Below are 16,536 nucleotides of genomic sequence, written 5' to 3'. Positions count from 1 at the left end.
TATAAAGAGAGAGAGAGAGAGAGAGAGATCCCCAACTTACTTCCTAACTTGAAATATAAAAAAAATTTCGGTTCCCGCTAATTGGAAAATCATAATTTCTTGCTGTCTATCTTTCCTCTAGAGGAATTGAGTTTTATAGGAATAAATATAGTGGAAAATTTTCCACCTAATATTACTGTACTATACATAATATCCAAAATTTTCCGGCTTGTGAAAGTTTTCTACTTGTTTCTACAGAGCAATAAAACTTTCCGATTTGCAAAATGTTGTTTTACTTTTTCCTTAAAAATTATGAAAATTTTCCGACTCAAAAAGTTTTTCGAGTTTTCCATACAGGACAGACAATTTTTCGATTCATGAAAATTTGCTTCACTTGTTCCTACATAGTACTGAAAATTATCTGAGTCATGAAAAATTTCAGAATCTTTAAAGGATCTTTCACTTTTTAACATTTCTACACATGAATTCAATCAAATTTATGATCATTGAGGAATTATTACTTGATCACTGATATTTGTTTAGAACGGAACATTTTCCGGAAATACTCGTATATAGAAGAAAACTTTCCATCTCACATCATGGCTAAACAAGGATGTAGGAATAAGTGGAGTATGTTTTTATGAATCGGAAAATTTTCCGAAATTTTTCTGTAAAATTTTCCGGATAATTTTCATCATTGCCGTTGGGGACTTGATATTTATAATTCGATTTCTCATTTAAAATAATTTGCCACGTGCTTCTGCATTCTTCTTATATTTTACAAATAAAGGTGAAGAAAATAGGCGAAAAAAAACATGGGTGGAAATTGCGATTATTATTGCAAACAACATGGGGATATCTTGGAATCTCTGAAACATGATTAGAAACATGAATCTCGGATTAGAAACATGAAATTTGGTTTTCCGACTTCTCATTTAAAATACTCTCGTAAAGAGAGTAAAGGAAACCGCCCAAAATCTTCTCAGTTAAAATTGAAACCAGAAGTTTTAATAGATATTTATCCCTTAGTGTTATAGTAGAGATAAAATATTTTCTAGGGACGATAAATCGAATAAAAAAGCCGTGTCGCAATATCTATTACCGTATGAGATGTACAGTATTGTTCAGGAAAATTTGGCCACCCACGCCTTACTGTACCCAGTCTTACTTAGAGTTGGAATCAAATTAAAGAAGTGTGGCTTTTCTTTGGTCGATTAAGACGTTTATTTAAAGTCAAAGCATTATAATTTCCTATTGCAGTTCCAAGAATAAGGTCTTTCAAAGCAGGGTAGATGGGCAAGATTTCTTGAACAACATCGTATAACGAGGAACGTTAAAACCGGAGGTAGTTGATTTCAAATACTTACGGTTTGATTAGAGGGTTAAAATAAAACATGGTCCTATTCTTAGAAAATAAACTCTTCTCGCTATCTATTATAGCTTTTGCTCAATGTAGATTAAATTGAAACCGGAAGTTGTAGTGTATTACTATATTTTCTGCTTTTATTAAAGTGTTAAGTATAGATGAAATGTATTCCTGAGATGCTCAGTCGCTTGTTGAAGACAGCTTCTCGCTATCTAGTATCGTTTATGCTCTACAGTGATGAAAAATAAAACCGAACATTCTTGATCTTTACGACTTTCAGTTTTATCAAAGCGTTGGGAATAGAAATGAATTATGTTCTTAGATGTTTAGTCGATTTCCCGAAACTCCTTCACGATATCTATTACCCTTTCTGCTCTACAGTGTTCAGTTTTGAAGTGAGAAATGGTTTATTTCTACCACTTTCTGTTTTAATATAGTATTAAGGATGAAGATGAACGGTATTCTTGGGATGCTTAATCGATTGCCAGAAACAGTTTCTCGCTATCTATTACTCTTTTTGGTCTACAGTGATCAACGTTAAAAGCAAAAGTGTTTGATTTCTACCAATCCTGGTTTATGATACACGTCTATTAGCGAACTCTTCGAGATATTTACTCTAGCTATCAATTGCAAACAGCAGAACTCAGAAATTGAGTTTCGTTCATGAGTTACCGTGCCGAATAGCAAACGTACATTCAGATTACACAAGATGGTTCCTCGTTACATCTATATTTTTCTAGTTACTGTAGCAACGACAAATAAAATTGCCATAGCACCGATAACAACAAGATCTCAATATAATACAAAGTATTTAAATTATTTTTATATAATTTCTTCTTTTTCTTCTTCTTGATAGCTTGTGTCTTTTCAAATAGCTCATTTTGCCCGTTAATACAAATAATACTTAAAAAGTACATAAGAATTACACGTTATCGTTGTACTAAGATGTACCTATCCCGGGATCCCGTAAGGTTAGAAACACGAAACCTAGTATTTTGAACTGAAATTGGTATGCTTGCAGGTGCATAATCTGCGAGGCCATGGCCCGAGCAAACGCATTGACCTGGGAGCTAAGTCAATAGATATTTGAACTGAAATTCAGTATTCTTCCAGGTATGTGAGATGGGAGGCTTTAGGTCAGGCAAACGCTGATGATTGCAGGTTTGAAAGTCAAAGCCTTAAGACGGCCGTACACGATTCGAGAGATCTTGAACAACTGTCTAGAACGAGAGTCTCGAATGGAAATGACGTCACTTTTCTCTCGAATGCTCTTGAATGGAAGAGTTCCATTCGAGAATTCTTCTTTTGATCACGTTCTAAATATTCTTGTTCAAGACAATATTTTTGTAGGTAGTCTGTGTTCAATCCGTCTAGGGCCAATCAGATTCAAGATCAAGGAAGAAAAAGAAGGCGGGTAATATGGCTGTATGGGAAAGAGCTGCTGTGCTACAATTAATAACATTATACGAAAGTGAAGATTGTTTTGTATAACGTGAAGTCGCCGGACTATCATAATAAGATGAAAAGAAATATAGCACTGGAGAACATTGCATCAAAACTCCGTGCGTATGTATCTATAAGTTCAAAATACAAATTAGAAGGTTGAAAAATAGCTTGGCTTGGCCTTTCCAGTTTCATATCTACCAAAAAAATTAAAACGTGCAGTTTTACTATACGGATCCATAGTAGTAGTAGGAACAAGTAGAAGCCCCGAAGGAGTTCGTCTGTTCTCGACATGAAATGGGCATGCTGCTGAATCATCGAACCTTCCGCGTCTTGAAATAGTACCCACTTCCGCCTATCTTTTCTCGTATTAAACATAACTTTATTGCCAAACTTATACGCCTAAACATCACATAAGGTCTCCAAATCATCATTTCTTACCTCATTTCTCCTGTAAAGTTTCCTTATTCTTATAAAAAACGAAGGGGTAACTAAACCTTTATTTTTATCGTAGATTCTGGTGTGTACTTGAAAACTATCTTGAAAAGTCCGTAGTGGAGACAACAGGGTGCGTAAAGGAAAGTACAATGATATTTATGACGGGATGTAGATGTATCATACATATTATAATTTAGGATTCGTGTAGTTCCGGAGGTAAAAGTGTTAGCATCGGGTGAAGATTTTACGGCACAAATTTACTTCGGGTCGCACTGATATTAACCCGCCCTGCTAGTACTACCATTAATATTTCTTCTACTTCTACTATTAGTGCAATTGATTTCGAGAACACGAGTCCTGCGGGGCTTCTAACCCGCTGTACGTCTACTAGTACTTGCAATGTGCCACCCAAAGTAAAGAGTTACCGATTTTGTTTGGAGTATGTTTAGCAGAAGGGGTCCAGAAGCATGTAAAAAACACCAAATTTACAGGAAAAGTGGATGATGCAAGTACTTAGACTTAACGTAACCTAAGCTAACCCGAACTAAGAGAAATTCTATCATTTTGTGGAAGATTATGCTAGACCTCTACACTAACATGATATAACCTAACCTTATCTAATGTGATCAGAAATTACCAAAATTATAACATTTTTTAAGAAAAAGTAGCTGGACCTCTTCTGCTAAACATAGACCTTTTACAGCAGTTTTCATAATGCTATTTAATAGAAGGTACATAAAAAGGCAAGTATTTACTTTACGCAAGGCAGTGACAATAATCGATTAGTCTGAACCGGTTTCCGCAGTTACATTTAGAGATCCCAAGAACGAAAGACACAAAGCAATGTGCCCTTCGGAGCTCTAACCCTACTTCACTCGCTAACGCTCGCTCTGCAATGTTATGTGTACAATACTAACAGTGACAGAATAACACTGCCTTGCCCAAAGTAAAAAGTTTGCAAGAGATGCCCACCACTTATTTTGCCAGGCAAAACATAGACAATCATTACGTTTGCTGTTATTTTGTTTTCTTTATGCTACTTTAAATTATTTTAGGTATTGGTTATATCAAGAGAAGTTAATGTACGCCATGTTTCTTTATCTTCTCAGAAAGTCGTGTAGTCTCAGTCGGTATCCTATCGTTGAAAAAATTCACTTCTGCAAGAATGACTACCATTTGCTCTTGTACTATACTATTCAACACTCACTTCTTTCTTTATCCCTGGCAAATTTTCATAGTTTTGGCCTGTGGTGGCGGGCATCTCATGCACTTCGTCCGTAGTTAGTAATATGTGATTCTTTTTAACTTGTTCCAGTAAAATTTAAATTGTAGATGCCAACAGGACAATATATTACAGAAGCCTGTTTGTAATTTTGTTATTGAAAATACTGAAACCCTTACATTTTTTGTTGTTTTAAGTTGAACGCTACTTCAGACTGGAGACATACTGCTCGGGTATTTTTTTAAGTCCAACCCACCTGGACCCATGTGATTTTTTCGTATTTAATCGGACTTTTTCGGTTTCCATTGGGCTTTTTTGGGTTTCATACGAATTTTCTTGTGTTTTTTGGATAAAAAAATCTTTTACTTAGTATTCAAATGCTACTTAGTATTCGTGCTTACACAAATCATAAATATTATAGCCGGTGTTGAAAGCGTAGCGTGTCTGCCTGCCAAGCGGCATTGGCTAGGTCGAGCATAAGCACGAACTCTGCGCCGATCGGTCATTGTGGCTGTTTTTCGTAGTCTTCCCCAATTATATGAGGCTAATGCCGGGATGGCACCTAAAAAGCCAGGACCGTCGCCTTATCACATCCTTGCTCCTCCCCTCTCCTGGCTTGAGCTTAAGGTGCCCAAAAGTCATAAATTCAAATTCAGTGCAAAAAGGAAAGTAATATATCCGACTTTCCGTTAAATTCAAATTCCGGCTAAGACATGTCACATATTTAGAAGGACAACCCTTCATGTTGCCAAAAGGCTCCAAGTTAAAGGCCGACAGTTTAAACACACGAGATTGTAGTTTTAAATGCCATGTATTATGATTTATTTTCACGAGGAAGTCACATTTAGCTAAACGAAAACACTAATAGAAATTGATTATGCAAACAAAGAAAGTGTACTCCTTTTCTATAAAGTTTTTTTTTTCAAGACTATATACACTTACTAATGTATAGAAAATATTTTCTTTCAGATCACACTTGGAACAACCAAAGAAGTTGTTAAAGCAAAGATTAATGGTCTTCGATCTCAGTATATGGCCGAGAAAAGTAAACAGAAAAAGTCCATATCTAGTGGTATTGGTTATGACCAAATATATCATCCCACTCTTTGGTGCTTCAGACAACTACAATTTTTGGATAAACATACGGCGCAGAGAAGAAGCATATCGAATCTTCAGGCGTCAACGTCGGATCAAACATCTGTTCATGTAAGTTTTTTTTTGAGGGGGAGAGTGGGTGCTGCAGGAAAATAATATATTTATGATGCATCGTTTATTCACGTTGGCTGTAGAATATAGTACAGACTAAGATTACATCATTTAGCTAAACATAATTTGTCTATTTAGAGCAAAAGAGACTGCTAAATAACAATAAGGATAGTTAAAGTTTGCATTTGTGTCCGTGCATTCGTAGACCTTCTTCTTCTGATCAAGAGATGTTATTAGCCATTTAGTTAAAAAAATAATAAAATAAAGCTAAAATTTAGAGTGCTAAATTCATAATTATTACAGAGCGTTGAGTCCACATAAAAGTTTAAAACTGCGTTTGTTTGTCATTTTACATGGCAGCATTTTCTAGTTATGACCTTTTGCGTCACCCTGCTAGTCTATACTAGATATTTGTATTGAAAATCAGGTCATGTTCCGAGGAAATCGATTCCGTGAGTATCATATTTTTTCGTCCTTACGGTGTTAATTTTCCTACAGAAAACTTCGTTATGTCAAAAGGGTAGCATTAGATTCTACACGAATGTTAATTTAGTCCCTGACTGGTGATTTAATCATCCAGGTACGAGATGCAAGGGAGATCGATTTAAATTAATTTCCGATTTGAAATAATTAGAAGTGAGAATGAGAGTGTGTCATGTCTAGTCTATTGTTTCGATAATGAAAGTAATATTAACAGTAGTTTCGACAATATTACCATATTCTTGCCGTGAAGATAAAAAGATTTGACAAGTGGTGAAATTTCTGAATTTCACTTTTGTGAATAAGAGTCGAATTTTCATCCAAGTCTACGTGTCGTGTAGTACGGTAGAATTTATTTTGAGATTTCGTAGGACGCTTTTCTGTAGCAGTGAACTTTTTCTTTTTATGGTCGTAACAAGTTACTGTTGTAACAGTTAAGCCAGCAACGTAAGATACGAAACAGAATATGTTTTCAATACATCATTATTTTCTCCATTTAGCCTACGAAACATTTTCGTTTTTATCAGGATCAATATTTAAAAAGGCGGCACTTATCCTTCCACTCCAGGACATTCGCCACATTCTTCGAAAAGACATTTAGCTATTATGTTCTACTTACTATGAAATTAACAGAAAGAGGCAATTCATGACCATTTCTGTCAATTACAAAATATTGACTTTTGCATGATTACAAGCTTTAATGAAAGAATGCTGTAATGGAACAGTAAGTGTGACTAGGTAGTTGGAAGAAGAAAATGAATGTCAATACCGTAGTTGTTTTTTAGGCCCATAAGTCTCTCAATGAATAGATTCCCAGTGTCAGAGGCAACAAAGTAATTGAGTATTGTATAAATAATTTCTCACTTTGAACTTGTCAGGTATCTTTTCAATAAGCAACGTTTCATGCAAAGATAGAACTTTTTCATATTTGGCGTTTAACTTTTTTCATCCAACTACTGGTTCAATTGCTTCAATATGAAAGTAAACCAGATAACCTTTACGTTTAAAGAAAACCATTTTAAATAGTGAACTCATAATGCGATTTCTATTTTCTTCTCGTCACGTTTTCAGCCTCTGGTTCTAGGTATCTTCTTTAAAAATTACTTCTTGCTGGAGAAAACTGGGAGAGAGAGAGAGAGGGGGGGTTGGTGATTGGGTGCATTGTACAAATTACGAAGGTTTCTTTGATACAAAAATTAAACTACATTCAGAAAAACCTCTTTACATTTAGTGAATGAATATAACTCATAACTATGATCAGTTATCTCCACGTTGGGTGTAGGGGTTGCTAACTGAGAAACCTAACTTAACAAAATAATTCTTCAGTTCAAAATACTTCAAGAGGCGTAAATGGCAATCACGGAGATATCTGAGATGTGGCTGTCCATTTTCTACTTAAATTTTGGGGACATGCCGTGGCTAAAGGGAATTTGTTCGTTAAGTTCCTATGAGTCAGAACAAACTTGGTCTTAAACATAACCTTAAACATTGTAATTCGCAACTTCACTATTTGTGTTTTGGTAGTCATTTCACCTTTATAGCAAAAGGTACATGTTTTCTCACTGACTGGAGCGCTCGCCTTTGGCATGTGGTCGCTGCTTGAAACCCTGTTGGGAGCCCAATGCCTCAGATACAAACTCGATTTGTGGTTCGAATTCCATCGTAAACTGTAGGTCCCGTCTCCATATAGCCTCGCTGTTGAGATAATATACACAAAAAAATAGCATTTTCCTACTTTCAGTGAATTAAAAATAATCCAGTGTGTAAGAAAATTTCTGTAAAAAAAAATCTCTGCTCCACATTCAATCAGGGATGACCGTTACACCTTTGGCTTAAACGTGTATAATGCTTGTTAGATGACCACTAACGATCTTCTACTTTATCTCTGTAGAATAGTATGTCGTCTTAAATGTCTTTGGAATTTCGCGATGCCATCTTAGCTAAATTTTTCTTTCTCTTAATTTTCTGTTATTATTTTTGGGACTATTCTTGAATTTTAATCTTTTCTACAGTGCTACCGCCATTTACAAATAGTCTCATTTGCTTTATTTTCATTGATCGAAGCCGTCTTGCCATTTCAAAATATGTGCCGAGATTTAATAATATTTGTCATTCGAAACAAGCCAATACATCCCAGTGACTTTGCTCAAATTTAAATGTTCCGTTTTTTATTAAATTCCCTCCCCGCTCGTATTTTTCAATTTTAACATAAATATCTGACTTACCACAATTTATAATTATTAACACCGCCTAATAACATTAGAAGGTGTAGTCAGTGTGTACGATGTAGGTCATCTGTATTAATGAGATATATATACATTAGTGATTAATTCATGAAACATTGTTTATCATAACAATAGTCTTTCTTTTAGGGACACATGTTGGTGACACATTTCGTTTTTGACAGGGGAGGCGCGTTCAGATTTTAGTGTTTGAGGGAACTGCATGAAGTTTGAAAACCCCTGCAGTATTATATTTTTCTTTGTAATACTGAAGAGTGGAAAGTATGGGACTGGACCGAGGAGCGAACCTGGGACCTTCGGGTTACTGACCCAGAACATCGACATCAAGAGTGGAAGATGTGTGGTTGCAAAACGAGTCTACTGGGTGGAGCAGTGGTTAGCGCATTGGGACGGTTACCCAAAGGTCTCGGGTTCAATTCCCGGTCTAGTCACATACATTTCCCTCTTCAGTATTAATAGTATCTTAACGTACAGAGACTTGGAGTGTAAAATATCGGAAGATGTTTGCATTTCAATTTTGAATTTCTTTACTTTAAAAAATATATAGACCTAGAATTTAAAAACTTAACAATTAATAGACGCACTGTTGATATTAATTTCTTATGTTTAAAAAAGCATGTGCAAATCAACTTATAGGGACGTACCAGGTGAAGTCAACACAGGTATAAACGTCGCGATCGCAGATTTGCATGAAATTTGGAAAGTAATAAATTTTATTGTAGTATGTGTACTCTTTTGAACTTAAAACTACGTAAAAATTCAAAAGGGCATAACATTATTGTATAAGTACGTTTTATAGGTCAATTCTTGTCGTTTGATATTGAATAAAGGATTGCTGTTGCCCATCTACCGTAATTTATTCTCACTATAAATGTGCTCTCCAGTAACATTTCAGATCCTTTATTTTCCACTTATATCTGACATTCTTGTCAGTTTCTTTTCTTTGTGGGTTATACCGAGCATACATTTTACCATGCCCCGTTGTATTGTATTTTGTACAGAGAGAAAATGTCAGTTTTAGTTAATTTTTAGTATATAATCCATATGTAAAATAGGAAAATTACATTTCTTTAAAAATGGCAGGCTTTGTCCCTCCAGTGCCTATTACGCTAATGTTTTTTAGGATTAGTTGTCAGGGATTAATAATAATTAGACTGATAAAACTGCCAATGAATCAGAAAATTGTGTTCTGTACGACTGATGCTAGTCGTTGACTATATACTTTTTATAGAAAATTATATGAAAATTTAGACCACAGATATAAATGTAAATTGTTTTACTTATCTTTTTTATTTATTTTTTTAGGACAGTACCATGGCTTCTACCAATGATGTGGAAGTGGTCCACAGCGTGGAAGAGAGTGACTCAGGAGATTTCTTTGAAATTACAATGACTCAAAAATGTGAGTTACCAGTGTCACCGTCATCTCAAGTTGTAGCAGGTCCTTCAGGATTAAACAGTCAAGAAAAGGCAACTCCAAGAGGCTCCTTTAAATCACGCAGAAGGAGACAAGACAGCGAGGAACTACAGTTCCTCGAAAAGGCGACAACGGTTCTTGAAAGATACGCTTCACGTAGCATGTGTTCTACGGATCTTTTTGGATCTTTTATTGGTCAGCAACAAGCAGAAATTAAGGACAGTCGCAAACGAAGAGCTGTAATGATCGAGATCCAACAGATGATCAGCAATGTACTCGATGATGAATTGTAGCAGAGTTTTCCATGAAATACAAATATACAATTTCGTTCTGAATTTGACTTGTTTCAGTGAGTTAAATGCCTGTTAAGAAAAAAATCAAACCTTTCCTATAGTAATAAATTTATGACTCCGCTACTCCATTAGTGCAAACACCTGGTAGTACTATCGATAAGAATTTAACATGTTAAAGTCAATGTGTTGTAAAACTTATAAAAATATTTTGCTCATTTTCATTGAGTTTTTCGAGCGATAAGGAGTCAGATAAAACAGACCTGATCTCTTGATTATCTAGAAGTCTAGTAGTAAAATCACAATTCAGGTATTCTCGCGCTGACACTTCATATAAACTTTACGTAGAGAGCTCAAACTCAAAAGCTCTTTAAGGTATTAACAGTGTCTATGTTTTGATTTAGTAGTTTTTTCATTTTTGAAGTGCCATGATTGGTTCACTGAACATGTAAATTTTCATCAATGAAAAAAATACGAAGTCAACAAATTGGCACTATCAAGCCCTTCAAAGTGCTTGGAAGCTTATTCTCTTAAAATTTGGAAGGTTAAATTTTGTAAGGGTATTTCGATTTTTCATAGCTTAAAAAAAAACTTTCATCTATTGGTTCACATATTTGCTTCTAAATCGCCTTAAGTCAGCGATTTCGAAGTGTGCTCCACGAAATCTACGATGAGGCTCCGTGACAATTTCTTTGAAAATTCCTACTTCTCCCGTCAAATTGTACATGAAAAACCTCCAAAAAATCCGAAGTCTTTTCTTTAATTTGATTATGAAATTAGTTGCAGAGATTGTGCACTTTAAGGGCCTGCCTCAAACTTTATGAATACGAAAAGAGCAGGGTTGGCAAAAACCATGGTTTTTATTGAAAAAACTAAAAAAAAAAACTTTTTTGTTTAAACCAGTTTTTTTTTTTTTGGTTTAAATGACTTGCTCTATGTACTTATATCATATAGGACAGAAATAAGTTTGTTTCGCCTTGGGTGTTATTATGCAACAACTGGGTTATCCTGGAAGGGGTCACATAAGCTTAAAGCGGAATCCAAACCGCTTATCGGCTTACATCCGAGATAAACTGTCCTGTATTTGAACTCGAAACCAGGACTAATTGGCCACAAATGTGATACGACTGCCGACTTACTCACGAAGGACTCTTAATAAAAATACGCCCTACTTACTTGTAAATATAATTGTCAAGAGTCATTTCAGAAGGACAAAAAGATAAACAGTTACACAAGTTAAACCGTTATACAGAATTACATATGGACAATTTCAAAGTACTGCAAAGTATGAAAGAACTAATTTAGTCCAAGTTAGTTCACTATGACTTTTATTAGTCTAAGTTAAAGAAATACAATGACTTAATTTGCATATCAGTAAGAAAAGTGAATAAAGATACGAATTATTTGAGTCCACTTTGGCTCTGATCCATTTATAGTACATAAATAGATACCAAAGATACTTCTAATTCAATAAATGCCTCTCGTGGAGTTTGTGTGACCAGGGGCGTAATTTACGGGGGCAGGGGGGAAAATTGACCCCCCAAGAGTTTGATGAATGCATATACTTTAATCGATTGTCTATTAATATACTAGTAGAAAACGTGAAAATCTTATTTCGGTGGTGTTCTTGTCTCCTTAAGCGAAGTCTGAAATGACGCCTCTCTGTATGACACCCCCAAAAAGTATAGCATATCGATGTATTTTATCAATAGTAAACATTATTAAAACGCAACAATATTTAGAATTTTCTTTTGGTTGCAATAACATAACAAACTATAAAAAAAAATCGCAAAAAAAAAACATTCATCAACTTATAGTAAATTATAATAATATTAAAAGAAACTTTCTATTGTAATATAATGTCTTACAGAAATCCTGAAAAAAAATATGTTAGTCCTATTAGCATATTCTTTAACTTTTTTTTCCGGAACAGTACAATCTTTCACAGAAAATCAAAAATTCCTTTCGTTTTGTTTGGAATGATAGACGATCACGCTTCACCTCTCTCCAATTGACAGTTGTCTCACTGTGAAAACATTTATGAATAACTAGTTATACCTCCCAATGCTACTTGCCTCGCTCTGAATACATGTAAAAAGAATGTGACAAAGTAAACGCTGAGATATCCTTGTAATAATCGGAATCAACGAGGAACTTGCCTAGGCTGCAAATGTCTGTATTTAGTTTGCTTGTTACGTCACACGTGAAGTACAGGATTAGATATTTGATAGAAACAAAACTTTATACCAAAACACACAACAAAGAGGAAAACGTACGATTTAATTAAGGTAAGTTTATTTCATCACCAACAATTAAACATATCTTTTGCTATGTATGTTCTTTGATTCGGACAGTAAAGAAACAACAATTTGATTTAATGAAAATAATAATAATAATAAAGTGGTTCATCACAATATCTTTTGAAAAAAAGAAGAAAAAGAACATATTTACTTTACAATCCTTACGGTTCTGAAAGGGTTAGAAACTTACAAGTATTTCATCAAAGGTCACACATTTGGATAGGCACCATTGAACTTTACTACTCACCCATCTACTACTCATTGAAATCCACTTTTACACATTAAGATTTAAACATGTTCAGTTGTTTCTTTGTATATCACTTATATGGAAGATAACAATTTCATTTCTTATGAAACTTAATAATAAAGACGGGGGTCACATAATAAACTCGATAAAACACATTTCTACTCTACAATTCTTACGGTCCTAAACGGGTTACAAATTTGTACAGGTGTTTCAATATTTACATGCCACTCACAAAGAGAGACTCCCAATTCTGAAAGCTAGATTTGGCTCACGATATTACTCAGAATTGCGATGATAGTCGTTAAATTCGCTTTTGCTTTGTTAACTTAGGGGTCTCGGAATTTCAATTTGCACAGAAATTGAAAACATTGTCTTTAGATTTAAAATTTTGAAAACAAAGTGATCAAAACAAAACGTACACAGTGTAAACTAAAAGCTGTATTGCAAACCGTAAGCAGTGTTGCCATCTATCAATATTCCAACGCACATCACCACTTAGACATTTTAATGGCACTATTACCACAAATTTTAGTGTCTTACTATGTTTCGAGAGTAGTTTTTAAATATACACTAATAGGCGTATAGTGTCATTTCAAGTTTTTAACTTATATGTTGAGTAGGCAATACTGATTGAAAGACTGCAACATTTGTTATGGTTTTCGATACTGCCTTTAGTGAGTAACATGTTGTCTAAGTTCCGCTTGGATCACTTTAACTGTATTGAAGATATTAAATTTACAGTAATGTTTTTCCCTATAGTGTCAATTTCTGTAAAAACTAAACTTACGAGACACCTAAGTCAATAAAGCAAAAGCGAATCGAACGACTATCATCACCTTCTCAGTGTAGCAGCTCTCAGGATTGGAAGGTTCTTCTTGCTTGCAGGATTCCCATTATTTTGAAGAGAACGAATTCACTGACTTTTCTTGGTTTTCCAGGCCACAATTTAATAATTTCTAGGTGTGTAGATATGTAAAATTGCAACTACAATTTTCCCAATCTGGTGTTTCCTCAATTACTATGTATGTGCACACACAGAGAAGTTTTGCAAAACAAACTATTTTATAACTACCAAATAGTGGATACGGCAAAAGGAGAAACTCAGCAGATTTATAGAAACCTATATTCCAAAAAACAAACTAGTAGGCAACCAGTCGGAATTCCCTGACGTTTCTAGCTTTATATTATTATTTTATTATCATGAAATTCCCTGATTTTTCCAGGACTTTCATGAGTAGGATGAATTACCTGACTTTTCATGGTTTTCTAGGTAGGTGGGAATCCTGCTTAGGAGGTCTCCAAATGTACAATGTGCAATATTATACACATATATAGAATAGATTATGTTGGGCTATTCATGTATGAGGTAATGAAATCAACAGATGGATATTATATTTTTCATTTAGTTTTGAAAGTGGACATTTTCCTCACATTTCCAGAACAATCCATATATTGATCATACGTTCACACACCAGAGACATGTTCATAACTAACATCGAAGTTAAAGATACACGTACATTAGAATTTATTTACACTAGAAATCATATACTTTCCAACTTTCTTCCACATACACTACGGTGTTACACCTTATCATCTTGCCAAAGCACTTGGCCTTCATTCATGAAATACTTTATGAATTCTTCACGCACTTCCATTGCAACGGTCCCAGCCCGGTTTCCTCCTTGTTTTGCAATGTGATCAAGATGGGATTCATTTCTCCAATATTCAGGAATCACGTCTTAACGTTCATTTTCGGTATCAACTAACTGGGACGGTACGTATGTACTATCAGCCCGGCGGAAATTATGTAACGAACAAGCAGCTAATACGATGATTTCAACTTTCTCAGGCGGTAAATTTATGGTAGTCAGGAAAATTCGAAATCTATTGGCAATGATGCCAAACGCGTTTTCTGCCACACGCCTTGCGCGGCTAAGCGATAATTAAAGATCCGCTTTTCTTTGGTCATACCGCGTTCCGGATACGGTTTCATAATATACGTCTGTAATGGAAAAGCGTCATCCGCAACCACCACATAGGATACAAGCATATTACGGTTTGGCAGACGCTTTGCTGGAGGCAGGTTAATTGTATTAGTGGCTAACGCAGCACTTATATCGCTCTCACGGAAAACACCACCGTCACTCACTCGTCCATTAACTCCTACATTAATGTATAAAAATTTGTAATTAGCATCTACGAGAGCTAACAGAACAAGAGTATGTGTGCCTTTATAGCTGGAGAACGTAGAACCCTCACTTTTTTCTGGTCTGAATTCAACGTGTTTACCATCAAGAGCACCCACGCAGTTCGGGAAGTTCCACTTCTCGTTGAATCCGCTGGCAACATTTTCCCATTCCTCAACTGTGTTTAGTACCTAGAAAATTAGATAAGGAACAATAAATAGATTGTGCCATGATGACATATATGCAATTTAAGGACTGTTTTTTTGTGAAAATAGTGTCTGATAGTTACTGCTATTCTTTTTCAATACTGTAACAGGAAGAGGAACGAATACGTTTCCTTGTTGACGCAATTAGCAGTGCGAGAAACAAGATCAGTCACATACGTGACATCAACTGTAATTTTTGTACCGCGAAATACTCTCGTTAAAGCACATCGTCGTCATGACTGTAATACCCCTATGTGTTCTTGTTTTTTCGTTAACTTTTCATTTTTCGGTACCAGTTAACACTTTGTGTGGTACATATTGTACAAAAAATCATGTGGAAATAACTTGTGCATTTGAGATATAGCAACTCCATTTTTTTTGTCCTACCGGAAAATTCATAGCCTGACACATAGCGGGTATTGCAGTTCAGAAGACGACATATTCCTAATTTGACAATAATCCTAAAAATTCTCTGTTCTGCTTAGCTGAATACATGAACTTCAACAGAACAAACTTGGGTTTCCTTGTAGCTTCATGGATAGTGCTCCCCTAAGGCGCGCATAGTCACAGGTTTAAACCCTGCTAAGTGTCCAAAGCCTCGGACGCAAATTTAAGTGTGATTTGGATTCCACTTGAAACTGCTGGTCTCGTCTCTATTTAGCCTCCCTGCTGAAGAGGGACACTAAACACCCTAACAATCAACAAAACAAAAGATAACCTAACTTCTAAAGTGATTGCGCGGTGAGAATTATAATACACATACACTTAAATGTAAACATGGGAGGAGGGAAACTGTGATGACATCAAGCTTTAATTCAATGTGACCAACTTTTTTAAAACAAAAATACATTTCTATTTTTTAACTAGACTTTTGTTTCAACTACAGTATTAGCGGAATCTTAACCAGGAATTCTAAGTATCAGTTTCCTAATTTTGAACTTTTACTTTTATGGTCTTCCGACATCTAAGACTAAGGCCGAAATAACGAAGGCCTATACAGTCCAGACCCTATATAATTAAAATCTTGCAATTCACTAGTGTGTGTGACCGGTCTCGTGGTTCAATCACAGAACCTCCCGATTGCCAAGCAAACCTTCATATCGTAAAGAAATGCCGTGTCAATACCAAATTCTGGATATACACCTTAAATAGTAGAAGCAGTAGTACTAGCAGTACTAGTTGTCAGTGCTATAATGGAACCACCTGAAGCAAACTTACCATCTGATTTAAAGTAACACAGTACACGTAATGCCGACAGACAAGCTTAATAATCATTACATGGAATGTTTGACTATGTACTGAAATGCTACAATGAATACAGAGTCTACAAGGGAATTGAGTTTCGATGAGGAAATTCCAGAAGTTCTCGGCATATATCCTGTCTCTGCGAATTCATGGTGTGTGGAGTGTCGGTACTCTCTGTTGTAACTTAAAACAAAAGTTTTATTGTATAAAGTGTAACTTATTAGAGAAAAGTAAACGTTTGCAGATTAAATTGACATGGCAGAGCAGC

General features: G+C 35.3%; 2 protein-coding genes across 2 annotated transcripts in view; one reads left to right on the top strand and one right to left on the bottom strand.

The window, feature by feature from the left end:
* Positions 1-10,129, top strand: part of LOC145682855 (uncharacterized) — a 75,695-nt gene extending 65,566 nt beyond the window's left edge. The window contains exons 2-3 of the mRNA XM_081754219.1: positions 5,418-5,654; positions 9,683-10,129. Of these exons, the coding sequence (XP_081610345.1) occupies positions 5,418-5,654; positions 9,683-10,087 (642 nt within the window). The 3' untranslated portion in view covers positions 10,088-10,129. The remainder of the gene's footprint in view (positions 1-5,417; positions 5,655-9,682) is intronic.
* A 67-nt stretch (positions 10,130-10,196) lies between these two features.
* LOC145682854 (uncharacterized) lies at positions 10,197-15,434 on the bottom strand. Its single transcript, XM_081754218.1, has 3 exons — positions 15,411-15,434; positions 14,687-15,008; positions 10,197-10,237 (listed from the first exon to the last, which is right to left on the bottom strand). Exons 1-3 carry the CDS (start codon positions 15,432-15,434, stop codon positions 10,197-10,199), a joined length of 387 nt encoding a protein of 128 aa, XP_081610344.1.
* Between the last annotated feature and the right edge of the window lie 1,102 nt (positions 15,435-16,536).

This window comes from Thermobia domestica, chromosome 4 (genome assembly GCF_964235325.1).
Source record: "Thermobia domestica chromosome 4, izTheDome1.hap1.1, whole genome shotgun sequence".
In the NCBI taxonomy this organism is placed as follows: domain Eukaryota; kingdom Metazoa; phylum Arthropoda; class Insecta; order Zygentoma; family Lepismatidae; genus Thermobia; species Thermobia domestica.
The sequence above is the reverse complement of the archived record's forward strand: the minus strand, read 5'-3'. Positions and strand labels throughout refer to the sequence as shown.

Bases quoted from the DNA above. Each gene is read 5' to 3' on its own strand.
- LOC145682854 (XM_081754218.1), bottom strand. From the start codon at position 15,434: ATGTGTCAGGCTATGAATTTTCCG. The intron at 15,009-15,410 runs GTAGGACAAAAA...CTAATTTTCTAG, and splicing joins GTCAGGCTATGAATTTTCCG to GTACTAAACACAGTTGAGGA. The intron at 10,238-14,686 runs GTAATATGCTTG...TCTTATCGATAG, and splicing joins AGCAAAGCGTCTGCCAAACC to TACTACCAGGTGTTTGCACT.